The 19,668-nt window shown below is 36.5% G+C and overlaps 1 protein-coding gene across 4 annotated transcripts in view; it reads right to left on the bottom strand.

Moving 5' to 3' along the window:
- The window catches only part of TAB3 (TGF-beta activated kinase 1 (MAP3K7) binding protein 3), a 109,243-nt gene that overhangs the window by 13,055 nt on the left and 76,520 nt on the right, over positions 1-19,668 (bottom strand). For 3 of the 4 annotated variants that reach the window (XM_069065660.1, XM_069065658.1, XM_069065661.1), the window contains one exon: positions 4,404-4,505. In XM_069065660.1, the coding sequence (XP_068921761.1) occupies positions 4,404-4,505 (102 nt within the window). Of the gene's footprint in view, positions 1-4,403; positions 4,506-7,811; positions 7,963-19,668 lie in introns of all 4 variants that reach the window. The other variant, XM_069065659.1, reaches the window with a different exon arrangement.

Here is a 19,668-nt window from a genome sequence, read left to right on the forward strand (position 1 = left end):
GAGCATGAGAAGGTAAACAGGGAAAAGAAACCATAAGGAACTTATTAAAATCGAACTATTTACATTCCTGCATGATAAAACAATAATTATAACTCATGAGACTCTTCTCAGTTTGAGGATGGTTGATGGGAATATATACGTGTATATATATATATATGTTTATATAGGAGTGTATATATGCGTATAAATACATGTGTGTGTATATGTCTTCATGTATACATAGACAGAGCGCACAGGATCAGCTGAATAGGAAGGGATGATATCTAAAAAATAAAATGAAGAGGTGATACAGGAATATATTGGGAGAAGGAGAAAGGGAAAGACAGAATAGGATAAATTATGTCCTATAAAAGAGGCAAGAGAAAACTGTTACAATGGAAGGGAAGAGCAGGAAGGTGAAAGGTAATGTGTCAACCTTACTCTCATTGAACTTGGCTTAAGGAGGAAATAACATACACACTCAATTAGGTATCTTACTCTACAGGAAAGTAGTGGGGAAGGAGATAAGAGTGGGGATTATAGAAGGGAGGGTAGATTGGGGGAGAGGGTAATTAGAGGCAATCACTTTTGAAAAGGGACAAGGTCAAAGTAGAAAATAGAGTAAGTGGGTGGCAGGATAGGATAGAGGGAAATATAGTTAGTCTTTCACAATATAACTACTATAGAAATGTTTTGCATAACTACACATGTACAACCTATATTGAATTGACTATCTTCCCTGTGGGGATGGGTGAGGACGGAAGGGAAAGAATCTGGAAATCAAAGTTTTAAAAACAAATGTTAAAAAAAATTGTTTTTGACATGTAACTGGGAAATAAGATATACAGGTACTGGGATACAGAAATCCATCTTGTCCTACTAGAAAATTAGTGGGGAAATGGGGGAGGATGTAAGAGAGAACAGATTGGGGGCAGGGTGTATTCAGTAGGCTCACTATCTTGGGGTGGGGAGTAGGGGAGAGACAGGGAGAAAGTTTGTAACTCAAAATCTTGTAGAGATGAATGTTGAAAACTAATAAAAGATTAATTAGAAAAAAAAATCAGGGGGAGGCTAGGTGGCACAGTGAATAGCCCTGGAGTCAGAAGGACCTGAGTTCAAATCTGGCCTCAGATCCTTAACACTTACTAGCTGTGTGACCTTGGGCAAGTCACTTAACCCCAACTGCCCTGCCTTCCCCCTCGGGGGAAAATAAAATCGAAGCAGGGAAAGTAGCAATGGTACTGGCATGGGAATACAAAGAGAGGGCAAATACCTTCATACTTTGTGTGTATTCAATAAATTCTTCTTTCTTAAAAACAAACAAACTCTTGGGCTCCCTATTACATCCAGGATCAAATTTAAAATCCTGTTTGGTTTTGAAAGTCCTTTACAACCTGACCCCTTTATATCATCAGATCTTAGCATAGTGCCAGGTACATCAGACACTTAATAAATCCTAGCTGACTGATTGTCCCTCTTGTACTCTGAAATACAGCCACGTTAGCCTTCTCCTTCATTCCTCTCTATTGCTAAAACACTCTTCATCTCCTGTCTTTGTGCCTTTGCATTGACCAATATTCCTCATGTCTGGAATATAATTCTTCCTTACTTATACCTCAAAGAGCCCCTTTCTTCCTTCAAGATGCAGCTCAAACAGCATCTTCTACATTAACTTTCCTGACATCCCCAACTGTTAATGCCCTTTCTCCCCACCTTCCATAAACTTCCTTACATTTGTTTGTATTTATTTCATATATACTAACATATGGACTTGGTGTCATCCTTGTTGAAATATAAGCTCCTTAAGAGTAGGGATAGTATTATGCTTTGTAGTTGTACAGTAAAAACTTAAGAAATTCGGAGCATCAAGGAACTGCTGGAAGTAAAAAGTTGAAAAGCAATTAATTTTCTTCTTCCTATTCAAGTCAGTTCCCAGCTCTGTTCATCTGCCCAAGATACACATATTTACAGATTAACCAAACAGGCTGCCCATCTAGCTGCATGTCAAATTCTAAAACTGTGAAACTGAAAATTGAGACCCCCCCCTTAATTTTGTATTCATTATTGATTGGGAATTATATCTATCAATGTAATCAATTACTACTTATGGATCAGATCTGGACTTGATTGTATACGCCTTAGTAGTAGAGTTTGCAAGAGCTCAACTTCCCTATTCCTATGGGCCACAACCTGACCACAGCTCAAAATCTGTGAGCTTCTGCTGACCATGGAGGGATGTGAGTCAACCTAGTCATAGGATGTTTGCCCACCAGAGGATGTTAGTCAAAGCTACTTTTTTCCCATCACCATGGGTCCTGGAAATCCTCTCTCTGAGTGTAAATGTAAGCCTACCCTCCATCTTTGTGTTATATCAATTACAGTCTTAGTTAAATTTACATAATTTACATCACTGGACTATTTCTGGTACCCTATATAACCTGCTACCTTTTCAACTATAGAAAAAAGCTGTTCTAGTTGTTAGATGCATCCCCAGTTAACGAGCAGCCTTGGATCCCATTTATTGGCAACTGCTAGCCTTGCTAATAAAGTGATTACACTCAGAGAACTTTGCGTTTCAATTTCTCTTTATGGAAGATTCTTGGTAGCGGTCTCCAAATTTTTGATTGTGCAACCTTAGCAGTAATAAATTTGAACATCCCTCTATATGTGTAAAAGTATTTATAAATTATAAATTTGTACTAATTATTATGAACGTCATAAAACCTACACAAAGATATAAATTTTTAAAAGATAAGACAAAAATGACAATTACTCCTAAAGGAAACTGGAAGTCACTAGAGTTCATGGAGTAATGGAATTAATACAGTGAGACTTGTATCTTTGGTCCCTTTTCTTGCCCTGGCTACTTTCTCTCTCAGACCAACAGAGATGAACGGGGTCTGTTTTCCTCAAAGAGAAAGGTCTCTAGTCAGTACATTACTTCAGGAAGATACCAAAAATTGGGCCTACTCTCCATCTTTACTATTCCCATTCTTCTGGGCTCCACTGTCCTCTTTGAAACTACCTTTCTTCAGTCCCTAGGTTAGCAACTGGAGGCAAGTTGTGAGGATGTCTCAAAAGTATCCCTGAGAATGGTGCTGAGAGGCAATCTGAGAACTTCGGTCTGTCCTCTTCTGGCCACTCTTTCTACTGACTTCCTATTTTCTCTTTTGCTATATTAGTTAACTTTAATTAGTGCTTTATTTCTGGTCTCTTCCTCCCTTCACTCTTGTCCCCAAAGTTACCTTTGGTTCCACAGCTATCCCATTTCTTTCTTAAACCTAAGGGGTGATTTGATTCCTGGGCCTCAACTCATCTTATGGTGGGTTACACTGAGATTCTGCTAAAGCATAAACTCTAAAAATGCTGAATGCCTAAAATTAAAGTGGTTATAAGAGTTACAGGATTGCCCTGGTGTGGAAATAGGTGGGAAATGGTATGAGCATCTGATGTAATGACAACTAAGTTGGTGTTCAGTTTTTTTTTTCCAGAGTCTTTCACTTACCTTCTTGTTTTTGCCGAGTTATTATCTGCATTTGGGGGTCTTTCATTTTTATTATTTTGGTATGATGAATAAAGAACTGACCCTAGGAAATCTCTAACAGCCCAATCTTCCCAGTATTATTCTCTTTCTTTCTTAAATTTGTTCTTGACTCTGACCTTCACTGTTTCTACCTAGCCAATTGTCCAAAAGCATATGGACATTTGATTTAAAAATAATTCAGTCATTTGTTATCTACTAGGATACACCAATTTCATTTTCAATGATACTGTTTGGCACTTGCTGGGTATGGTTCCCTTTAGCTTTCTTCCTGAGGTTTCCAAGTAGCCTGCCCTCCTTTGGCTTCATTTGTTTCTTATCCCTGAGACATGTGATTCAATAATTTCTTAAACCAAATATTTCCACACCACTACAACAAATGACAATGTATGTGCCTGCCTGCTTTGGAGGATTTTGATGAATCTGTCCTAGAGTTTCTCTCTCTCATCCTCTGTAACAAATTAGCTGTAATTACTTCAAGGTGGTCTTTTTGCTCATTCTTCTCATGAGCAATGTAAGAAGAGATGACCAAATATCTTATGGAATGATTTTTCTTACAGACTTTCAAATGTAAAACCTGCCATAGCTAACAGTCCACTGGGGCAACCTTGGGAAATCCAGGATAACTTCCAGATGCTATGGCATTAGAGAAGCACAAGCAACAAAATATGAATGTCTCGATACACACCAAAGTGAAAATAAAAAGCATCCATATATAAAACTATGTATACCTACTTCAGGAAAACTAGAATAGTTCTACTTTCATAAAGTTATCGTATTTTAAAGTAGATTATACTTTTAAATGGTTAAATTTTAAAAGTTCAACTTGGGGATATTATTTCATGAAATTTTATATTGTGATAATTTGTATGAAGACACTTACCATCAGCAGTAGCAGCCTGGGAATCAAGGGGATCCAACTGTACTTTGGAGGTCACACTGATTCTTCTGGCTTTTCTCTCTGTTGTACAGGGATCTGAAGTCTCTACACAAAACAAATCAGAACCCCAGAACAGAGCATTACCTAGAGGATTAAATTTTATAACAAGCATCTATTGCTAAGTTATTCTCTAATTTTTTTATATATGTTAGTTTTATTTATCTAAATCAACAAGTATTTATTAAGTGCTTATTATGCACCAGGCACTGAGTTAAGTGTTAGGGATACAAAGATAAAGCAAAAGTCCTTAACCTCAAAGAGATTACATTCTCTAGAAATGATACAGACAAGCTGGAAGGTACTCTTACAGAGTAAGGCATCAGCAATTGTGAGGACCAGAAAAGACCTTTTACATTTCAGGAAATAATACTTGAGAGAGTCTTAAATGAAGCCAAAAATTCTACAAGGCAAATGTTAAGAAAGACAGCATTCCAGGTATGTTGGACTATCAGCAGTAAGGCAGAATTTTGTGAAGATCAGCAAGTATAATATTGAGACTTATCTACCCAAATTTATTTATTTAGTATCATACCTATCAAATTACCAAAAAAAAATATTTTATACAGCTAGAAAAAATACAAAGATTCATCTGGAAAAACAAAACATCAAGAATATCAAGGGAATCAATGAAAAAATGCATTTGGCTTGGCTGTACCAGATCTCAAACTATATCATAAAACAGTAATCATCACAACAATCTGGTACGGGCTAAAAAATAGATCAGTGGATCAGTAGAATAGATTAGGAATTCAATCCACACTGAGCAGCTAGGTGGCTCAATGGATATAGTGCCAGGCCTGGAGTCAGGAAGGCTTATCTTTCTGAGTTCAAATCTAGTCTCAGTCACTTATTAGCTATGTGACATTGGGCAAATCACTTAACCTCATTTACTTCAATTTATCTTTGCCAAGAAAACTCCAAATGGGGTCACAAAGAGTCAGAAACTATGGAAATGACTGAGCAACAATACAGTAGTAAACAATTCTAGGAATCTAGTGTTTGATAAACACAAAGATCCAAGCTTTTGGGACAAGAACCCCACTATCTGACAAAAACTGTTGGGAAAACTGTAAAGCAGCTTGGAGGAAATTAGGCATAAACTAACATCTCGCACTATATACCAAGATAAGTGCAAAATAGATACATGATTTAGACATAAAAGATGATACCATGTGCAAATCAGAGGAGCATGGAATGGTTTACCTGTCAGATCTATGAAGAAGAGAAGAACTTATGACCAAACAAGAGACAGAGAGTATTTAGGACGCAAAATGGATAATTTTGATCATATTAAATTAAAAGGTTTTTTGCACAAATAAAACCAATGAAGCCAATATTAAAAAGAAAGCAAAAAAGGGGTCGGGGAGAATTTTATAGCAAGTTTCTAGGATAATTGTTTCATTTCTCAAATATATATAGAGAGAACTGAGTCAAATTCATAAGAATACAAGTCATTCCCCAATTGATAACTGGTTCAAAGGATATGAACAGGCAGTTTTCAGATAAAGAAATTAAAGCTATCTATAGTCATATAAGAATACTCTAAATCACCACTGATCAGAGAAATGAAAATTTAAACAATTTTGAGGTAGCACCTGACACCAATCAAATTACTAATGTGACAGAAAAGAAAAATGAGAAATGCTGGAAGGGATATGGTAAACTGGGGCAGTAATGCACTGTTGGTGCAGTGTGAACTGATTCAACCATTCTGGAAAGCAATTTAGAGGCAATTTTAGGCCCAAAGGGTTATAAAACTATGTATATATAACCTTTGACCTAACACTACTAGGTCTCTTTCCCAAAGAGGTTTAAAAAAAAAAGGAAAAGAAAAAAGGACCTCTATGTACAAAAATATTTATAGCAGCTCTTTTTGTAGTAGCAAATAATTGGAAATTGAGGGGATGTCCATAAACTGGGGAATGGCTAAACAAGTTGTGGTATAAGATTGGGATGGAATACTACTGTGCTAAAAGAAATAATGCTTTCAGAAAAACTTGGAACTGATGGAAAGTGAACTGAGTAGAACCAAGAGAACACTGTACACAGTAACAGTAATATTATGCAATGATCAATTGTGAATGACTTAGCAGTTCTCAGCAATATGGTGATCTAAGACAATTCCAAAGGACTAATGATGAAAAATGCTATCCACCTCTTAGAGAAAGAACTACTGGAATCTGAATGCTAATCAAAGGATATTAAAAAAAATTTCTTATGGGTTTTTTGGTCTATATTTTCATTCACAACATGACTATGTTAATGTTTTGCCTGACATGTGTAACTTATATTAAATCACTTGCCTTCTCAATGATGGGGGGAGGGAGAAAGTGAGGAAGAGAATTTCAAACTCAAAATTTTTAAAAATGAAAATGCTAAAAAATTTACATGTAATTGGAAAAGAAATTAAAATATTTAACACTCAACTATAGAATACATAAAAGAGAGCAAGACTAGAAATATAGAGGAAAGAGTCAAGTTGTTAAGCAGTTTAAATGTCATATATTTGATCTTAGAGATAATAGGAGCTGAGTAGACACAGGATGGATTTAGATCTCAGAGTTATTTTCATAGAGATAACAACTGAATCCATCACAGTGAATAAGTTCATTAAGTGGGAGAATAGGCCCTTTTCTCTTTTCCTATGACAATTTTGGGATATACCATAGATGGTGAGCAAAAGATAAAGGTTAAGCAAAGAACAATGAGAAGGTAGGACAGACAGGTAGGAAGAAAACCAAGAGAAGAACCATAAAAACCTAAAGAGGGAAGAGTTACCTAAGAGCTTTTCAAGAGTGTCAAATGCTTCAAAAGGCAAGGATGAGGACTGAGCAAAAGCCATTAGATGTAGTATGATTGGCAACTTTGGAGACAGCAGTGTCAGTTGAGTAAAGAAATGAGAACCCAGATTGCTAGTGACTGAGGATTAAGAGGAGAGGGAGTAAAGGTAATGAGTTATAGACAGGTTTTTCTAGGAATTTTTGATAGCTGTGAAATAAAGGAGAGATACAGGATAAAAGCTTGTGGAGGCAATGGGGGAGAGTGTTTTTTTAAGGATGGAGGAGACTTGGGTATGTTTGCAGAGACCAGAGAAGGAGCCAATAAATAGGAAAAGATTAAAAGTTAGAAATGGGACAATTATGGGGACAATCTGCCAGAAAAGATGAGCAGTGATAGGGTCAAAATCACAAGTACAGGGTATGGCCTTGGAGAGTAAAAAGATCACTTCATGTTTTCTCTATTTTTTATTCTGAACTTAACATCATCAAATAAAATAAGCATCTTATATACATTGTATAATAAAACAATATCGTATATGAAAATTATGAATTTCTACTATATAAGGCTTGCCTCTCTTTTAAAGCATATAATAAATTCAATGTGTAACTTTCAAAGCTGTCCTGCTTATCTGTGATTCTTTCTGGCCTTCCTTCTGTTCTCTCCTCATTTGAAGTGGGGAGGAACCTTATCCCAATCTGACCTCCTTTGTTCTCTCCTTCCACTGGGGGGAGAAAAAGAAGAAAAAAAAACAATGTAAAGGAGCATCTCTTCAAAAGAACCAGATTAAAGGAGGAGACAATGGGAAGATGACAAAGGATTTGGGGATGCAGGGTAGAGGAAAGGAAGAGCTCACAATATTCAAAAATCTAAATTATCTATCCTCAACCTATATCTCCCATAACTCCTCTTCATATGTCCTACCTTCTGGTCAAAGTAAACAATTCAGTGTTTGCCATACATATCTTGTATTTGCCCACCTCCCAGCATCTACTGACTCCACATTTGAATTCAATCTTCAAGGCCTAGGTCTAAAGTCACTTTCTCCATGAATTTTTCATAAGTGATTGCTCACTCTTTTCCAAATTCTTATAGCACTCTGTTCCTTTGTTTTCTATGAACAGAGTGTTCATCACACTGTACCCTGATTTATAGTTATTTATGTATATGTCTTATCTTCCCCTTACTGTGCCTTGAACTCTGGGACCAAGCCCTTGCAATCTCTCATTGAACCTAGCAGAGCGCTTTGCTCCTAGAGTAGGTACTCAATATATGTTGAATGAATATAAAGCCTCAGGGTAAAAGAAGTTACATAATAAGAAACTGAGAGAATATTCCAAAATTAAATTGAGTGATCTATTAGAATGTAAGACTCTTGATGGCAGGGACTATTCCATTTCTCTCTTTGTATCCCTAATACACTGCCTAGTACAGCACCTAATACAATGCCTAGTACATATGAAGCACTAAATAAATATTTGCTGAATTGAACAGAAAACAACAGAAATAAAAACAACCAGAGAAGCTACCAACAGTAAGAATCAAAGCTTAAGGTAACTTTTCTCAAAACAGAAACAACTGTTTCTTACCTGGACAGTTATAACTTACAACTAATCATACCAATGAATTATTAAGTTAATACTATGAACCGTAAAAACTCCAGTGTGCTGACAGCTCTGCTATTCAAGATCAGTGGATCTTGGGTATCTTTTCATATAATATTATTGGTGGACAATTTCCAAACATATCAAAAGAACCTGATGCAGAGGTGTTAATGAGTTCTAGCTGTTTTTCTTTTCAAGCTGAGTTTGGATTTGTAAAGCTATTTATATCCTACTGTTTTTGTTTTTTTACTAGCGATGATAGTCTATGAATAGTACAATGGAAATTTAGAGGAAAGTTTCTGGGGCAAGAGTAATATGAAGATTTCAAACTAGCATATTTTAAAGAGCAGTTATAAACAAAGGAATTTTACAGCAAATAACTGACTACTTAATGTTACTTGACCAGTTAGCATGATGAGAAATTTAAGTTTTGTTTTAATGTAGAAGACGCTGACTTAAGCTAGAATTTCTTTTCTCCAAATCGTACTTGCTCAAGGTAAATTAGAACGTCTGAAGCTCTAGTTATATAACAAACACGCTTTAAAGGACAAAGGCAAAATAAAATGTAGATACCTTTGGCGCTATGTATGCAACAACGGAAAAGCAAAACCTTCTATGTTTACCTTAAAGAATTCCAAAGGGTCATTTGAGGATGTCAAAGTACTAAGATTATTCTGAGATAAATATGATGCTGCCTTTTAAAGAATAATGTTACTATTGCTAAATGAAATTCTTAGAGTTAAAAAGATGATGTTCAACTGACAATTCCTTCTAAAGGATTACAGGGAAGGCAGGACAATACCTACACATAGTGGATGAGGAAAAAAAAACCCACCACATATTACTCCTTTTATAACCAAAACTGATTTTTGTAAAGATTGTTTAGACAGGATATATTATCAATTAGACTATAAGCATCTTGAGAACAGGGACTTGTTTTTTTCCCCTCTTTTTTCTGTATCCCCACTACTTAGTACCTTGCACATAGGAAGTATGTAATAAAAGCTTGTTGATTACATATGTATTGTTAATTTATGTATATATTAAATTGAGAGATCTGATGAGAATGACATATAATCAACCTAAAAGAAATGTTGTACCAGAAACTTGAATGCATCAGTCACTGAATATTTATTAAGCACCTAGGCTGTTTTAGGTACTGCAATAAGTGCTGGGGATATAAAAACAAACAAAAAAATAAACAGTTCTTTCTCTCAAGTTGCTTACATGTGATAACCTATCTGTGAGTATATGTAAATTATGATACACATATTTATAGATTCATAAATACAATGTTTGGGGTGGGAAGAAGGGACACTAACAGCTGAAGGGTTCAGGCAAGGCCTTATGGAGGGTGGCAAAGATAATCAGGTGGGAGTACATTAGAAGCAGGGGCCGACTGACAGTGCAGATACATAGAGACAGAATGTTATATATGAAGAACAGCAAGAAGGTCAGCCTGGGGAATGTAAAGGGAAGTAACGTATAGTTTCAAGCTAGAAAGGGGCCTCAGAGATCTCTAAATGCAACTTCTTCACTCTAATAAGAAAAAAAATGAGGCTATGAAAATTTAAGTGACTTGCTAAAAAGCATGGGATTTTGAACCCACATCTTTCTGACTCCAAGTCCAACACACTATCTGCTGTGTCATGATGAGGCCAGGTTGTAAAGAGCTTTAAAAGCCAACTGGAGGGGTTAACTTTTTTACCCTAAAGGCAATGTAGAACCACTGGAATTTATTGAATAAGGGGAGCAACACATTCAGATCTGTGCTTAAGGAAAAGCACTTTGGTTGCTATGTGGAAGAAGTATTCGAGTAGGGAGAGATGAGTAAGACAGCACGCAGGAAGTCATTGTAATAATCCAAGTGAAAATAGATAAGAATTTAAATTAAAATGGTTGTTATCATGAATAAAGAGAAGGGGTTGGATATAACATGTTAGGGAGGTAGAAATAAGATTTGGTAACTGATTAGATATGTGGGGTGAGAGAGAATGAATAGCTAAAGATAATGCCATGATTATAAACTTAAAAAACTACAAACAGGCTGGTGTCTTCAGCAGAAATAGTAAAGTTCAATACAGGGATGGACTTTGGGAAAAAGGAAAATTTTGGCCATGATGAATTTTAGTTTCTTCAGGTCATCTAATTTGAAATGTCCAGTTTGAAACTAGTGATGCAAAGTTGGCACTTAAGGAAAAGAACTGGATTATTCTAAATCTGTGCATCATTAGCACAGAGACAATAATTGAAACATGGGAGCTAATACCATCAGCAAGGAAGAGAGCACAAAGAAAGAGGGCTGAAAATAGTTAGGGGGAGAGATATGGATAAATAAGCCCAGAAGGGGAACTTAGAAGGTTAGATAGTTAGGCATAGTTTAATGAAAATCTGAAATAGATAACTTCCAGAAAGAAAAGGTGCTGTCTAATGTAAAAGAGATCAAAAAAGATGTAAAGATTACAAAAACACCATTAGATTTTGGCAACTGAGTTCATTGCTAACTTTGAAAATAGCAGCATTCATTGAACGATGAAGTTATAATGTAAGAAGTGCAAGCAATGAATGTAGATAACTTTTTATAGAAGTTTGGATGAGAAAAGCAGATTGCATGTGTGTGTATTTATGTATATGTGTATATATGTATGTGTGTATAAATACACATATTTATACACATGTATAAATGCAAACATACAAATGAGATGACTTAAAGGGGATGATAAGGTACAATAAATTGGATTTTAATGATGATGAGCCTTGGGCATATGTTTTATATATATGAGGAAGATAAGAGATTACTAATGACAGAGGGAACAGAGTGATGATTTGAGAGACCTTATAAAATCATAATACATAATTATAATGAATTTATTACAGCCATAATTATATTGACTTTATTATATTCCTGAGCCATATATAGCACCACCAGAAGGTACAATGACAATTGCTGCTTACCAAAGGTTTAACAGGAGCAAATCATAGTTAGTGAAACAGGTTGGAGGAGTAGTGTGAGGACACCTTGTTCACTGTCCTATGCCCTGAGCTTCCTGGACTATTTCACCAAGAAACTAAGGATAAAAACAACTAGTACTTCAAAGTTTTAAGTTTTGCAAAGCACAGGGGGCAGACTCAAGATGGTGGAGTAGAAGCAGGACCTCTGAGCGACTCTGGCTTCCACCTTCCCCAATCCATGTAAAAAGGGAACTCTGAACAAACTTTGGAGCTGCAGAACCCACAAAATGACACAGAGAAGCTAACCTCCCGCTTAGGACAGCCCGGCAGGCCGGCAGGAATCGGCCAGCGCAGCACTCTGGAAGCCAAGCCAGGCCCAAGTGAGCTGGAGGTTTTAGCCCCAGGGTGAGCCTGACCAGCCATAGGCCAGAGGGACTCCAGATCAGCAGCAGCTGTAGCCGTTTCCAGATTTATCAACACATAGATGTGAAGGATAAAGTAAGAGGTCAGTGTAGTCTGGACTTTGGGACCCAGTAAGTGGGAGTGCCGGCTTTTGCCTCTGGGGCTAGAAGCCGCTGAGTGCCGGCACAGCCAGCCAGCTCCATGTGGCAGCTTCAGCTTCTGGCCTGCAGAGTGTAGGGGGACCAAGCACCCATCTGAGGGGTAATCACTCTTGCTTTAACCTGCTGGGATCTGGATTGAAGTCTAGGGTGGAGGTCCTGGGGTGTATGTCCAGGTTGCCAGAGCATGTGGAGGCCTCAGAGAGGGCACCTCCATCAGCTAAGAAAACCCCAGCGTTTGGGATGAAAGCTCGCCTCTGTCTGGTGGCAGAGTCCTACTGTGGCAAAAAGCCCAGGGGTCAAGTGACTGAGGGGGAACATGACCAGGCAAAGGAAACAAAGCAGACAGAAGATTCCAACATTAGACTCCAATTTTGGGGACAAAAAGGAGCAAAGCATGGAACAGGAGGAAGACAGTGAAGTCAGAACTCCTGCACCAAAAGCTTCAAAGGAAAATACGAGCCAGTTACAGGCCATGGAGGACCTTAAGAAGCAGATAAGAGAAGTGGAGGAAAAATTGGGAAGAGAAATGAGAACGATGCAAGAAAATCATGAAAAGATCGTCAACAGCCTGACTGAGGAAAATACCACATTAAAAAATAGACCAACTAGGGGTGGCCAGGTGGCTCAGCAAGTAAAGAGCACCGGCTCTAGTGTTGGGATGACCTGGGGATCAAATCTGGGCTCAGATACTTAGCACCACATCCAGAAATAACTCGCCGTGTAACCTTGAACAAGTTACTTAATCCCAATTGCTTTAAAAAAAAAAATAGACTAACTCAATTGGCAAAAGAGGCTCAAAAAGGCAATGAGGAGAAGAATGCCTTAAAAAGCCAAATTTGCCAGATGGAAAAAGAATCTCAAAAGCTCAATGAGGAGAATCCATTGCTTCAGAATTAGATTGGAGCAAATGGAAGCTAATGACTTTATGAGAAATCAAGATGCTGTGAAACAGATCCAAACAAATGAAAGAATAGAAGGCAATGTGAAATATCTCATGGGAAAAACCACTCACCTGGAAAATAGATCCAGGGGAGAGAATTTAAAAATTATTGGACTACCCGAAAGCCATGATCAAAGTAAGAACCTAGGAATCATCCTCCAGGAAGTTCTCAAAGAAAACTGCCCTGATGTTTTAGAACCAAAGGGCAAAATAGAGGTTGAAAGAATCCACCGATCACCTCCTGAAAAAGATCCCAAAAAGAAACCCCTAGAAATATTACAGCCAGGTTCGGGAACTCCCAGATTAAGGAGAGAATATTACAAGCAGCCAGGAAGAAACAATTTGAATACTGTGGAAACACAATCAGGATAACACAGAACCTGGCAGCTTCTACACTGAGGGAGCGAAGGGCTTGGAATATGATATTCCAAAGGTCAAAGGAACTGGGATTAAAACCAAGAATCACCTACCCAGCAAAACTGAGTATCATGTTTCAGGGGAAAATATGGTCATTTTGTGGAATAGAGGATTTTCAAGCATTCTTGATGAAAAAACCAGAGTTGAATAGAAAATTTGACATTCAGATACAAGAAGCAAGAGAAGCATGAGAAGCTAAACAGGGAAAAGAAATCATAAAGAACTTATCAAAGTTGAACTATTAACATTCCTATATGGAAAAACAATAATTGTAACTGATAAACTTTTCTCAGTATGAAAATAGTTGAAGAGAATAGAAATATACATATATATGATGTCTATATATAAGGGTATACAGGCATATGAATACATATGTGAATGTGTGTATATATGTTTACAGGTATACATAGATAGAGGGCACAGGACCAATTTAATAGGAAGGGATGATACTTAAAGGTGAAATTAAGAGGTGAGAGAGGAATATAATGAGAGAAGATGAGGCGAGACAGAATGGGGTAAACTATCTCATATAGAAGAGGCAAGGGAAAATGGTTACAATGGAGGGGAAGAATAGGAAGGCAAAAGGGAATGGGTCAACCTTATTCTCATTGAATTTGGCTTGGGGAGGGAATGAAATATACATTAAATAGGGTATCTCACCCTACAAGAGAGTAGGGGGGAAGGGGATAAAAGGGGGGATAATGGAAGCTGGGGGGGAGGGAAGTTGGAAGCACCCACTTTTGAAAAGGGACGGGATCAAAGTAGAGAATAGACAAGTGGGAGGTGGGATAGGAGGGAGGGAAATATAGTCAGTCTTTTACAATATATCTACTATGTTATTGTTTTGCATTAGCTACACATGTACAACCTATATTGAACTGCTTATCTTCCCAGTAAGGGTGGGTGACAAGAGAGGAAGGGAATGAATCTGGAATTCAAAGATTTAAAATAAAATGTTTAAATATTATATATATATATATATATATATATATATATATACATACATATGTGTATATATATGCTATTATTAATACGATTTTACATGTAATTGAGAAATAAGATATACAGGCACTGGGGCACAGAGATCCACCATGCCCTACTGGAAAAGTTGAAAGGGGTATGGGAGAAAATATGGGAGAGAGCAGATTGGAGGAGGGGATATCCTGTGGGACTGCTATTTTGGGGTGGTTGGTAGGGGAAAAAACAGGGAGAAAATTTGTAACTCAAAATCTGGCGGAAATGAATGATGTATATCAGAAGTTAATAAAGCATTTGAAAAATGAAAAAAAAAGTTTTGCAAAGCACTGGATGTGTTACATCCTTGGATCCAGAGCATGTGGTCTAGAAAATGGCTTTATTTCTTCCTTTCTTACTTATCTGTCTCCCCATGTCTCCCCATGCCCCATATAACTTCTCCTTCTGCTATCCTGTTTGAAACAGTTCTCTTGAATGAACTTTCTTTTACCAAATCTAAGTATTTTTGAGTCTTCATTTTACACTGTGGCCTCTGCAGTACTTTTTCCCCTCCAAAATTGTGGTAGTTCTGACTTTCATCCCGACACTGTCTCCCTTGGAGGTCCTGTCAATCCAAGAGCTTCAACCAGCCTCATGTGGAGGATTCCAAAGTCCCTCATCCACATCTGGGCTTCAAGCTTTTATTCCTAAATGCTTAGAAATACCTTTACATGGATGTTACTGTCTCCTCAAACTCTACATATCCAAACTTACTGAACCTTTCTCTATCAAAAGGCTTGCCTCTCTCAACTTCCCTACTACTGTTAAAGACACCATTATCACAGGTTTTCAGCGTAGCAATCTTGGAGTACTATTGGAATTATGTCTTTTACTCCCTAAATATAATCTGTCATGATGTATTGTTTATTCGTTCAATGCATCTCCTGAATTCAGTCCCTACCAAGTTCTGAAGGATTTCTACACTGGGTCTACTGAGAAGGAATAAAAAAAATCATTTACTAAGTGTTTATTATGTACCAGTCAAGCATTGTGCTAAAGGCCAGGAATATACACACAAAAAACAACAACAGTCTCTCAGAGTACTAATATTCTAATAGGTGAGAGATGCCCACAGGATACTGATGACTTTGGAAAGACACTCTGGTCCTAAGGGATAGTGAGTGACAATATAGGGGAAGTAGAGCAATAAACCCTTTCCAATGGCGGCTGTTTTGATGGGAGGTGGGAGGATGGATGTAGAGAATATTCTGTTAGAAATTCAATGCAGGCTACTAGTTCTGAAACTCTAAACTGAAACTGATTAGGGTTAATTCTTCAAAGCTAATTCCAGGCAAGAAGAACTTTTAAAACAACTCTGAATAGAGAGAGGAAAACTTCTTTAACTCCTCTCCATTTTCTTTCTCAAACCTTTTACTAGAGTTCCCAACAAATAATAAACTGAATGATGTGAGTTTTGTCTTCTTTCCTTTTTTTACTCCACTACTTAAGGTCAGTGGCAACTGATGACAAAGTGGATAGAGCGCTGGGCCTGGAGTCAGGAAGACCTCAGTTCTAATCTGACCTCAGACACTAGCTATGTGATCTTGAGTAACTTAGCCTCTGTTGGCCTCAGCTTCTTCATCTGTAAAACTGAGATGATAATAATAGCACCAACCTTCAGGGCTGTTGTGAGACTCAAATGAGATAATATTTATAAAGCACTTAGCATTTGTGCCTGGCACATTGTAGGCACTACATAAATGCTAGCTATATTATAGCTATTAAGATGCTAATGGGTAGTAAAATGACCAAAATAGGAAAAAGGAGTAAGACTAGACAATATTCAAATTGTACAACCTACCTCTAAATAATCAAGAGTTGATATTATGGAAAGGTAAATTTATATGCCTGCATGCTATTGTAAACTATTATTCTTATTAAATCATTGCCTCAATGCATTTTTTTAAAATAAGGCCATTCCTAACAGGTTTCCCCACAGAATACCAATGAACCCAAATTCATCTGACATTCTTTGTAGGTCATACTTGCTAGATACTTAGGTAAATTCAAAGATTAAATATCTTAGAATCAAATGCTCCTTGAATTGTAATTTAAAATCATGCACTACCTTGTCCTAGAGACAGATCTGGTGACTGGAATACAACTACCAAGATTCTTCTCTTTAGTGTTTTTGGAAATCAGGAGCCCATTTTAATTAAAGATGATAATTCATCGATTAATGAAATATAGTCCATCCATAGTAACATTAACTAATGGGTATATTTAAAGATACTACACTGTAAACAGTTATTTATGTAAGCAGTTTTCTGGCATACTGATAGCTTGAAAATTTTGTAAACAATTAGCTGTCATACTTTAACCACTTTATGCCTGCTTTTAACACAAAACTGAATACTTTGTGTTAGGGAGAGTTGTTTAAGATTTATGTGTTTCCTAACATCACTTTCTTAAAATACCCCTTCACTAAGGTCCTATGCTGATATTTCATTGTGATTTTGAGATAGCCCTCCCTGAGTTCTCAAAGACTGTGCCTATGGCTTATGAACTCTGGCAAGTGCTACCAAGTGAAGGTGCCTGAGCATTGAACTGCTACTGGCTGTTCTCCCAGTAAGAGCCCCGGTAGAACAGATTCCAATTACCAGAATTCTAGTCATCAGGTACTCAACTGTGTTGACTATAGCAACCTACAAAATATCTCAATTTTTACTGATATTTGTAAAGCACTTTGTAAAATGCTTTGATAACCCTAAAGAACCATATAAATACCAGATATTAATATTATCATTAGTTACTATGTATTACTGGATTGTTACAGGAAATACCTGTAACAGAAATCAATACTTCAAAGGATTCAGGAAGTATTAAAATATCAATTCTATCATTACATGAAACAATGACTAATATATCTTGAATTTCTTACAAGTGATATATATCAATAACTGCCAAGGATCTATGATTCCAACAACATAGTATTTCCTTCCAAAGATGCTATCTAACTCCAACTCAACCTTGCCTGCCCTTCTTCTGTGACTATCCATGTCTTCCCATAAACTGTCCATAGGAGTTTACCCTAACTTGCTGGGAGCCTTCCTCAACTTCTACAGTTATGCTGCAAATGATCAGTTATAGAAGCTCCTTTTGAATATTGATTATTTAATTTCTTGTATTTGTATCACCAGCACAGTTTCAAGAACATAACAGGCTTATGTAGTAAAGGCCCGTTGACCAATTTCTCTCTTACTACACAACAATTCTTTCTTTCTTAATTGTACATTTCTTTGACGACACCCTTGATACTACTTCACTAAAGTAAAGTTATTGTTTATAATGTATTGTAGCTTATTCTTGTCCACGATGTGCCTTCCATTAACCTTCCCATGATTTTCAACTTCAGTTCCTCAGACTATGGTATTTTATGCATCATACATAACCCCTAGAACAATCTTCATGCTAAATATTAAATTCAATGTTGGTTTAAAATGAAAGAAATTAAAATATGATATGTAAGACATTTCTAAGAATTACATTTATGTAAGATATTAGTATTGACAGAAAATTTGATGGAGAAAAATATAATATTTGTTTATATATACAGTGTATTAGCTGCAAATACAACAATGGTTTACTGACACAAATGATTTTGAACAATTTTTACAAGATACTTAACACAAAACTAGCCATGTGACCTAGTGCAAGTCAGTTAGCCCCAATTGCCCGACCTTACCCCCTCCAAAAAGCAAAAAACAAAATCCCACAAAAAAACCCAAGATTTTAAAATCAGAAATTAACTTTCATAAAAATGTTTAAAGTCTCTTTAAAATAAAGGATCACACAATCACACATACGAAAGGAAATCTAAGAAGTCATCCATTCTGTTCTCCTCCCTGCAGGCAATATAAGTAAACTATGTCAAAAATTTTAATTTTAATTTTTTAAATCTTCCAAAAAGGGAAAAAAAGGGTTTTTTTATAGCCTCCTATGGAAGAATTTTTCTAGTATATACTAAAGCATCATAAAATCATGATCCTTTTTTACTTTTATCCACCATATTGAAGTTAATCTTATTTGGGGAAAAAAAAAAACCCTCTATATTTCTTTTTCAAGTATAAAGTATCTTAAAATGACCTCAGTCTTCTTTTCTCCAGGTTAAAAGCATCTTAGTTCCTCTAATCTGTCTTTTATCCCCACAAAAACAAGGCAAGCATACCTTTGAAAATTCTGAAACTGTAAAAATTTGTTTTATTCATAATATTTTAAATGTAAAGTGAGTAATATAGAACTTTTCCTATAAACTATGCCATTAAACCATTCCTCTGAAAATAACAGTTGTTATTGAGTCATTTTTCAGTCATGTTCAACTTTTCATGACCTCCATTTGGGGTTTTCTTGGCAGAGATACTGGAGTGGTTTGCCATTTTCTTCTCCAGCTCATTTTACAGATGAAGAAACTGAGACAGCAGGGTTAAGTGACTTGTCCGGGGTCATAAAGCTAGTAAGTGTCTGAGGGCAGATTTGAACTCAGCAAGATGAGAAAATAATAGTTATGAATTACTAATCTGAGCACTTTCTTATAATAAAAATTCCTGAGTGTTGCATGATTGCTAGTATCATTATCTGCATGTCTGCTTTTCTAAGCAGCCTACAAAAAAATAACCTTTAATCAATAGTTTGTATTTACCAATTTAAAAACTGACTATATCTTCCAAAATATTACATCAGCACCCTGAATTCAAACTGTCCAAAACAGAACCACTATCCTTTCAAATTACCCAGGTTTTCAACCTCAGAATAACCCCTATCACAGCTCTTCCCATTATCTCCTTCTAACCCACATATCAGCTGACAATTTTTAAAAATAAATTTAACCTATTCTCTTTCACTTGTCTCCTTTTCTTCAATTCATATAACCATTACTGCAGTTTCGACCCTCATTGTTTATCATTAAAAGTCTTCCTGTTTGCAGTTTTTCCCTTTTCCAA

The sequence above is a fragment of the Petaurus breviceps genome, unplaced genomic scaffold (genome assembly GCF_028583685.1).
Source record: "Petaurus breviceps papuanus isolate PSGF00001 unplaced genomic scaffold, PetGlider_PUasm1.0 90696, whole genome shotgun sequence".
Taxonomy (NCBI): Eukaryota; Metazoa; Chordata; class Mammalia; order Diprotodontia; family Petauridae; genus Petaurus; species Petaurus breviceps.